This window comes from Mus pahari, chromosome 20, assembly GCF_900095145.1.
Source record: "Mus pahari chromosome 20, PAHARI_EIJ_v1.1, whole genome shotgun sequence".
Taxonomy (NCBI): domain Eukaryota; kingdom Metazoa; phylum Chordata; class Mammalia; order Rodentia; family Muridae; genus Mus; species Mus pahari.
The window spans coordinates 46,451,600-46,461,348 of NC_034609.1; the positions used below are offsets into that span (position 1 = coordinate 46,451,600).

Sequence of the window (9,749 nt, forward strand, 5' to 3'; positions counted from 1 at the left end):
AGATCTTGTTACGGATGGTTGTGAGCCACCATGTGGTTGCTGGGATTTGAACTCCAGACCTTCGGAAGAGCAGTCGGGTGCTCTTACCCACTGAGCCATTTCACCAGCCCTTATGAAAATTCTTAAAGCAATCTTACACACCAGATCTCAAAATCTTACTTTCCATAAATACAACAACAACAACAACAACACATTATAGACCAACCCTCCATGCATTCACACTTGGACAAAGGCCAAGGCAAACAGGAACATAAACAGAGACAAATAGACAGATAGACAGACAGACAGACAGACACACACACACACACACACACACACACCATGTGAAATAGTGGGAGACAGGGAAACCTACATAAAATTCCTTGTCCTTCAAGAGCTCTTGGAAGCTGTTGCATCTCCACAGAGAGAGCGCAGCACTCTGCCAGTCTGCAGAAGGAAGGTACAGAGGTCTCCAGGGGACGCAAGCTGTGTGCTCTGGAGCATAAGGTGCTCTGGCCTCTGGGAACAATCTTAATACAACGAACTGAAACTGAAACGGACAGGAGAAGTTCACAGTCAGTATGAAACACTCACAGGGGCATACCCAGGGACCATGCCCACCAGGACATCTTACCTGCCACCCTCTTGTGGACCCATTACAGCCCTGACAGACATAGCACATCTGTGAGCAGGGGTGCAGGAGGAACAGGGAAGCAGAGCAGGTCTCCCTGGGTCTCCCCCTAAGCCCTGGCCTTGCTGAGGCCCTTTGGTGCATGCAGGCTGCCCTACACCTGTACTGTCACCCCTGTCCCCCTGAGCTAGTCAAGCAGCAATGACACCAGAAGTGTCTCCTAAGTGACACGTTGCAAGTATTTCTTGCTTATCAAGGAGACGGAGAGGACTCTCTGCCTCTATTTAACAAGAACTTGACTATTCAAGTGCCCAACCCTTTGCACAAGATCATGCTGGGTCTTCAATCTGCACACAGGCCCTGGGACCAGGTCTCTCAAAGCTGGATGTAGCCCAAGTTCCTCGGCTGCTTCAGGAATGACTTCATTTATCTGGGCAGGGCTTATAAGTACAGAGACTCTTCAAAAGCTTGCCGGTTGAGTCTTTTTATTATTTTATTATTTGGAGACGGGGTCACACGAAGCCCAGGCTAGCCTCAACACCGCTACATGACCAAGAATGAGTTTTGTTTTTTTTTTTAAATCAAGACCTTTTGATCTTCAGCTCCTGAGTGTTGGGGTTACAAGGTATGCCACATCTGGTTTATGTGGTGCTGGGGATCAAATTCAGGGCTTTTTATTAGGCAAGCACTTGACTAACTAAGCAACACCGCCAGTCGTGTTATTTAAGATTCTCATTTTTAATGTGTGTGTGTGGAGGTCAGAGGTTAGCTTATAGGAGCTGGCTCTCTCCTCCCAATATAACATATGGGTTTCCAGGATTGTACCCAGTTCCCCAGACTTGGCAGCTGGCATCTTTACCCAAGAAGCCATCTTGCTAGTCCTCCCTCCCTTTTCGGTCATTCATTCATCCATTCATATCACATTTCTCTATTCAATCTAGCATGGCCTGAAACTCTGGAGCTGAAAAGATGGCTTAATGGTTAAGGTTTCGTTGTTGCTGTATTTTTCCTTTCCTTCCTTTTTTTTTTTTTTTTTTGAGACAGGGTTTCTCTGTGTAGCCCTGGCTGTCCTGGAACTCACTCTGTAGACCAGGCTGGCTTTGAACTCAGAGATCTGCCTGCCTCTGCCTCCCGAGTGCTGGGATTAAAGGTGTGCGCCACCACTCTCAGCTATTGCTGCTGTCATAAGAACCAGAGTACAGTTTCTAGCACCCATGGTGGGTGGCTCACGACTGCTTGGGACTAAGCTCACCTCTTCTGGCCTCTGCAGGCGTCTGTCTGTACTCCTTGTCCTCATACATAATTAGAAATCAATCTTGCAACAACGAATGAACAAAAATACCCCCAAACTTTCACAAATCTCCGTTTCCACATTTCAGATGTTCTTTCTGTTATCTCGGATCTGAAGCTTACAGTCACAATTCAGGGTTTATACCCAAGAAGCACTCAGCAAGACTCAGAAAAAGGATGTCTGGGCTAATAGCTCAGTGGTGGGCACTTGCTTAGCACACGTGTGATCCTAGTATTGAAAAACAAAACCCAACCAGCCAAACAGACAGATGGACAGACAGACAAGCCTCCCCAAGCAAACAGGGATAACTGTGGTTTAAGGGCAAGACTCCTTTTTTTTCTTTTTAATGAATTCTTACCTTTTAACTTACTTGTGCTATAAATATCAGTATCTACTCAAAAGGAATAACATATATTGACCAGCTGTTATCTTAGCTCCAGTTTGAATTCATAAGGAGATGTAGCAGCAGTATTCAGCATGAAATTCTTCCCAAGCAGACAGACAGACAGACAGGTTGTCCCAGAGTCAGCCAGACATGTCATGCACGCATGTGCTGAGGGAAACACAAGAAAGCCGCAGAACCCAGAGACCTTCAGATCAAAAGCAGGGATCTGAAACACGTACCTTTTTGATCAGACCTGGGGACAAACAGTTGTGCAGGGGGGCAGGGGGCTGGGCAGAGAACTTGCATAAACAGTAAGAAACCGCTGCTGTGCAGAATCTGCAGCGAGGGAAAAGAAAACTGAGGTCACTGAACGAGGACATGGTCTGAGATCACATGATCTGAAGGACTGTTGAGCCACCTTGCTTCCAGGCTCAGTGCCTCCTGAGGGGGGAGATGCAAACTCCAAGAACTCACATCAAGGTTGGCTCAGTTAAGAGCACTGACTGCTCTTCCAGAGGTCCTGAGTTCAAATCCTAGCACGCACATGGTGGCTCACAACCATCTGTAATGGGATCTGATGCCCTCTTCTGGTGTGTCTGAAGATAGCTACAGTGTACTCACATACATGAAATAAATAAATCTTGGAAAAAAAATTTTAAAAAAGAACTCAAATCCACACTGAAGGCAGAGATAGGACAGATACACAGCACATGTGAGCAAAGGCATTTGGTGTGTGTGTGTGTGTGTGTGTGTGTGTGTGTGTGTGTGTGAAGAGCCATACCAAGACCCAGGAAGAACGACATGCATCCTGCCTGGCTGTCATTCAATGAAAGGCACAGCCAGGAAGGAGGAGCAGGGGCCTCCTGCTCAGGCGAGCATCGCTTGTGGGACTCCAAGGATGGAAGCAGTGAGAAGGAAAGGGAGACTGAGGCAAGAACGGTGCTGAGCCGGCATCACCATCCATGCTTGGGCAGCGTCACACCTGTCCCAAGGAGCCCAGGAATGTCACAAGCAACAAGAGACAGCGCTGGATGAGGTGTAAGCCCCAGTGACTACAGCACAGCACAACACCTATGAGCTACAGACAAATCAATATTAGAGCCAATCGGCCGGAAACACTGTGCACGCTCATCCACTGTCTCTGCTTAGTGTCTGTTTTGTTTTTCACACATAGCTTCTCTGTGTAGCCCTGGCTGTCCTGGAACTCACTCTGTAGACCAGGCTGCCTCTGCCTCCTGAGGGCTGGGATTGAAAACGTGTGCCAGTTTCGTTGCCTCTTTGTCCACATCCCTTCCTGAGCAGCAGCACTAGAGAATTTCATATTCTGCTCTTTCCTCTCGATGGATCTTGAGGAACCCTTGCGTCAGCAGAAGAGGTGACCTAACTATTCTTTCCTCGTTGGATACGAGTCAGACTTTCTTTAACTGGAGTTGGAAATAGATGTGAGCTGCCATGTGGGGCTGGAATAGAACCAGGGTCCTCTGGAAGAACAGCTAGTGTTCTGAACCACTGAGCCATCTCCCCAGTCTGAGGCCTCTCATAATTTACTTGACACTTTTTAAGAGGGGAAGACAACTGCTGGGGAACTCAGGAATGACTTACTTCATGCAGAAGAGCAAAGAGTCCCTCGTGCGGCAGGTCAGGAGGCTGTTTAAGAAGTCAGGGACGCAGAGGCTGCCGGCAGGAGCAAGAACATCTGGATCCACCTCTGGAAACATGGACCTGCACTCACCCAGATGGACAGCAAGAGCAGCCAAGCCCAGTATGTGAGGGGCGCTCAAGCTCGGGGCCTGAAACAAGGACAACGTTATTGACAGCCTGCTCCCTAGCTAGGTGGCTCAAAACCACTGAAGAGCCTTTTGTGACTGGCGGTGAACGAGCGTGCAGTGCCATGAAGGCCTTGGGCACGCTTCGGGAGTACAAGGTGGTGAGGTGCTGCTTGCCAACCCCAAAATGCCACACACCACTGCTGTACCAGATGCGAATCTTTGCACCAAACCATGTGGTGGCCAAGTCACGCTTCTGGTCCTTTGTGTCACAGCTGAAGAAGATGAAGTCATCTGGGGAGATTGTGTACCGCGGGCAGGTGTTTGAGAAGTCACCCCTGCGCGTGAAGAACTTTGGCATCTGGCTGCGCTATGACTCCCGAAATGGCACGCACAACATGTACTGAGAGTACTGTGACCTGACCACTGCTGGTGCAGTCACACGGTGCTAATGAGACATGGGTGCCTGACACCGTGCCGGTGCCCACTCCATCCAGATCATGAAGGTGGAAGAGATTACAGCTGGCAAGTGCCGCCGGCCAGCTGTCAAGCAGTTCCACGACTCCAAGATCAAATTCCCACTGCCCCACCACGTGTTGCGGCGCCAGCACAAGCCACGCTTCACCACCAAGAGGTCCAACACCTTCTTCTAGACACAGAGACCCACTGAATAAAAACTTGAGACTGTCCTTGAAAAAAACAGAAAACAAAACGCTGAAGAGCAGCAGCTGGGATCAGTCTAGGCTCCACGCAGCCTCGGGAAGTGACCTGTAGGATGCAGGCGCGCCTACCTGGTGGCGGAGCAGCTGGCAGAGCCGAGTGAGTACCGCAGGAAGAAGCACGTGTCCACAAAGGGTCCTCACGAAAAGGACAGCCCAGGGGCTCTGCCTGCAGAGGCAGAGGACAAGTCACTGACTGGCTAGAGCTCTGTACGCTGCTTCCATGACCAGTCTAGGCCTGTGAAAGGGCCAGGGCTCTTCCAAACAGTGGTCTTCATATAACACAGAGCATCAAGTCTTCAATGGCATCCCTAACCGACAAGCTCAGCTTTGTCATCCACCTTGGGAACTGAGCTCGCCCTGCTTGGCCTGTGGTCCCAGTACCCCAGAACAGACGCAAATCCCCCTTACCTCTCTGGGGGCACAAAGCTAGAGGCTGCCATTAGGTTCTGACAGAAGGCTGTGAGCAGGAGATCCACAACCTGGGAGGAGACACATCACTGTGAGGCCACGGCCTCCCATCTGAGAGTGACTGGAAGCCGGCCTATACAGCAAGGACCATAGCAAAGGCCGCACATGATTTTTATATATTTTGTGTTGTGTATGTGTGTGAAGGCCAGCCAGTTGTCTGCTTACACCTCATGGGAAATGGAGATCGAATTCAGGCAGTCAGGTTTGCATTTAGAAAGGAAGTTATACTGCAAGTTGGTACCAAATCACAGGACTGGATCAGTGTACCGAGTTACCACACAAGCTAGAAACCTGAAGGCACCTCAGGGGAAGATGGGAAAATGCTGACTGTGCAGGACAGAGAGTAAACATTATGGGCTCCGGTGCTACAAACGGTTTTTGTCACACGGGCTTCTTTAAAATGCAACAACGAAGCCGGGAGTGGTGGCACTCGGGAGGCAGAGGCAGGTGGATTTCTGAGTTCGAGGCCAGCCTGGTCTACAAAGTGAGTTTCAGGACAGTCAGGGCTACACAGAGAAACCCTGTCTTGAAAAAAACAAAAGGCAACAAGGAGGTAGTGGAACACACCTATAACCCAGCACATCACCTGTAAGCCAGCACATGACCTGTAAGCCCACATTTGAGATGTGGAGACACAAAGCCTCAGCTACAAAGTGGAATGAAGAGACTTTAGCCACAAGCAGAGAGATGAAGCTAACCGACAGTGGCATGGCGATTGCCTGAGTGCTCAACACCTCACTGCACGCCTTTTATACAATCTAAGGAAGGCCACCGCTGGGTCCTGAGGCCTCATGGACATACCGCCTGGTCCTGCTTCTGCAGTGTGGAAGGAAGGACACCGAGCTGAATCTTTGCTCTCCGGAGGCTGCCACCATCGTTCCTGTGTCCCAGAGCAGCATTGAGTCTTTCAGAAACCACAGCCACCTGAGCAGAAATAACTGCAAACACAGATGCAGTTACGTAAGGCATGGGAAGAACGAGGTGACAAAGCACCAGTGTGGCCTCACAGGACGCTAGGGAGCACTGGCCAAGCTGTCACATCCAACGTGGAACCTGCTTTGAAGGGAAGGGTGACCATATGGCAGCAGTCACTTGCCCTTGTCTAAGCACAGAGCCTCATGGACCCAGGAGACTGAGGGTCACTGCAGAGGCCGCAGTGACTCACTCAAGCACGCCAACTTCTATTGCTTTGTCAGAGCTGACCTGACATCCATTATTAGCCTTGTGCTAAGCACTGGCACTCTTCCTAATATCCCACAAACGCTGCATTCCTGGCTGGGTGTGGTGAACGGGAGGCTGAGGCAGGAAGATCACCGAGCTCCAAAAACTTAGGCCAGCCTCGGCTACGCAATAGGAGCCCATTCGTACATACAAGGCCACATGCAGCACCACGTTTTACACAGCAACCTAGGAGGCTGTGCTGTGGCGTCTGTACCCCTGGCCTGAAGAAGGTGCGTGAAGCAGCTGCGGCCTCAGCAAAGCTGTGGCAGTGTCCGACATCAGTGCTTCCCTGCAAGGCCGTCTCAGCCTCGGGAAAATCAATCCACAGTAGAGTCAAGTCTATTCTGCATAAAAACAGATTTTGGGTTTGGATGTGGGTCCTTACACAATGAAGGATTCAGGTTGGTCTCATTTCCAATACCCTTTAGGGATGTGTACGTTTGTGCGTGGTGCATGTGAGGAATGGGGCATCTCTCCAGCCCCAAGCTCTGTGACAGGATCCCCACCTCTTAGGTCCTGTCCAGGGTGTATGACGGTACAGAGGCCACTGTCACCCTCACTCTGAATTCCCACTTAGTCTAGTTTCTGGGCAGGTTCACCTGCCAAATACCGATCTCCAGGAATGGCAGGCCAGCCTCTGTCACTATGGCAGCACGCAGACACCCAGAGCATAAGCACTACCACGCTGCTTCAGCCCGCTTCTTACCACTGTATTGGGTTGGGTCTGTCATTAAAGCTCTGAGCTCTTCCAGTGCTGCTGTGAACAGTCCCAGGGGCTGTTTAGCACAGTCGGATTCTGTTCTTTGAGCTGAGGTGGCATCTGAACCAGGGAGAGACATTTTAAAGATTAGGTCAAATGGGAATCACACTCAATGACATTATAAATACAAAAAGCTCATATGCTTGGGGAAATGCTGCTGTGAACCGCTGCTGAGCACCATGTCCGTGTACCTCAGATGTGCATTGCATTGTGTGGAGAGCGGACACAGTCTCTGGGAGGCATTAGCTTTGATGATGGTGGAAATCACATACAATATCAAAAATAAAAACATTGAAACAGGAGATGTCATTCAAAATGGAACATGTGCCTGTAATGTTCAAGGCACTGGGTTTAACTCCTAGCAACACACAAAAAACGAAGAGGGAGCCTGGAGAGATGGCTCAGGAATTAAGAGTGGTGCTTGCCCTTCCAGAGAACACAGATGGCTCGCAACCATCTGTAGCGCCAGTCTCTGATGCCCTCTGCTGGCCTCTGAGGGCAACACACACACACACACACACACACACACACACACACACACACACACACACTCACTCTTGTGGAATGCTTGCTCAGTGTGCACCAAGCCCTGGGCTCCATGCCAGCCCTACACATAAAACTGGGGATGGTTGCACACGCCTGTAATCCCAGCACTTAGCAGCTGGAGGCAAGAGGCTCAGAAGTTCAAGGCCAGCCAAGGATACAGAAGACCCTGTTTAACATAAGTATGTTAATAATAGCTTAAGCTGCAAAGACCAAACCTGAACACCGGCTCCTTCTCTAGATGCCCCCTCACTGCTGTCAGAGCCACACAGTGCTGAGGAATGGAGTGGGTAGGACATGCCAGCCCCACTTGGCAGAGACGTCAGCTCATGGGTCACAGCTTCCCAGGGCCAGCCAGCTCTGTCACTGTTCTCACAGGTACAAAGATCCCCAGCCCAGGGATGGGAAGGAGTACTAGCTGCTGGGTTTGATTCCACGTGGCGGATCACCACCATCTGTACTAGAGATCCGAGCCCCTCTCCTGGCCTCTGCAGACACTGGGCATACACAGGATGCACAGACATACAACAGGCAATAACACATGCACATATAAAATAAAAAGCCCTGTAACATTCTACAAAGCAAACTGTCCAGTCAGAAAACAACCTTGCCTGACTGCATTATGCTGTGGGCCCCGAACTGTTCATAGAGATGCCAAATACAGAGCAGGTTGTACGCCATGCTTCTTAGAAGGTAGAGGCATGGCTGTCAAGCCCTCCAAAACAATAAGCCCATGAGCTCATTGTTTGGTCCCCAGGTACCATGGGCAGGCAAAGTCACAGGCCTGCTGCACCTGGGTGAGAAAAATCCATCCACTGAGAACGGATGCAGGTGACCAGCATGTCACAGAAATGGAAAGGTGACCAAGAGCCTTACTTTCAGGCTGTTTCTTCTCAGCAGAGGCACAGGCTTTGCGGTAGGCATCGTATAACGAGGAGGGAATCTTATCTGCTCTAGATAAAAAGAAAGCAATGTCACCAACAGCTACGACAGTGTTTCGGCTCCAGAGCCACCCCAACAGTGCATACTATATCGTTTTGTGTTTTATTCCTTTTTTGGGTGCTGGGAATGAACCCATTAGGCAAGCAGTCTACCACAGCGCTACATCCCTAGCCATTTATTAATTAAAAATCATTAAAATATTCAGGTGACAGGCAGCAGTCTGTGTGACCATCTCTAGACTCCCTCTCACAATGGTTCTGGACTGTCTGTTTGGGACTGTCTTTTTCTCTGGAGCACAGCCTCCTGTTTGAATTTTGCCAGTCTCAGAGGTAGGGCTGAGGCAGCCTCAGTTCCAGGGGACTGTCTGTGCTGAGCTCTGTGTGTGGCATCTCTAGCAGTACCCAGAGCCGCGTGTTACTCAGTGAGACGCCTGGGTAGGTCCACACTGCCAGGTGGCTGTGGCCAATGCCACGGCAAACACAGACAGCCCTGATTCCTATCAACACTTCTACATCACTATGACAAACACTGTCAGCAAGGGAAGCTTGCAGAGGAAGAGTGTAGCTCAGTGGTAGAGCCCTTGCCTGGTGCACGCAGGGCCTTGGGTTCTATTCCCAGTACCACAAGAAGAAAAAACAAAACCAAAAAACTATATGAAATAAAATTTATTATTTTTTGGTTGTATGTTTTGATGAGAAAAGCTCACTCTGTAGCCCTGGCTGACCTGGAACTTGTTATGAAGACCAAGCTATCCTCAAACTCACAGACACGAGCCTGCCTCTACTTCCTGCCTCTACCGTTCAAGTACTGGATGTACCGCTGGGCCCAGCTTGAAATAAAAGAAACCTTAAAAAAAAGGGAGGGTTGGGCTGGTGAGATGGCTCAGTGGGTAAGAGCACCCGACTACTCTTCCGAAGGTCCAGAGTTCAAATCCCAGCAACCACATGGTGGCTCACAACCACCCATAACAAGATCTGATGCCCTCTTCTGGAGTGTCTGAAGACAGCTACAGTGTACTTACATATAATAAATAAATAAATC

At 49.8% G+C, this 9,749-nt stretch overlaps 1 protein-coding gene and 1 pseudogene across 1 annotated transcript in view; one reads left to right on the plus strand and one right to left on the minus strand.

Annotated features, from left to right (window-relative positions):
* Fanca (FA complementation group A) overlaps positions 1-9,749 on the minus strand; it is a 54,342-nt gene that overhangs the window by 15,692 nt on the left and 28,901 nt on the right. The window contains exons 21-28 of the mRNA XM_021220165.2: positions 8,643-8,719; positions 7,170-7,283; positions 6,044-6,180; positions 5,183-5,253; positions 4,844-4,940; positions 3,889-4,076; positions 2,526-2,622; positions 353-529 (exon numbers count right to left, since the gene is read on the minus strand). Of these exons, the coding sequence (XP_021075824.1) occupies positions 353-529; positions 2,526-2,622; positions 3,889-4,076; positions 4,844-4,940; positions 5,183-5,253; positions 6,044-6,180; positions 7,170-7,283; positions 8,643-8,719 (958 nt within the window). The remainder of the gene's footprint in view (positions 1-352; positions 530-2,525; positions 2,623-3,888; positions 4,077-4,843; positions 4,941-5,182; positions 5,254-6,043; positions 6,181-7,169; positions 7,284-8,642; positions 8,720-9,749) is intronic.
* LOC110337313 lies at positions 4,178-4,727 on the plus strand (annotated as a pseudogene).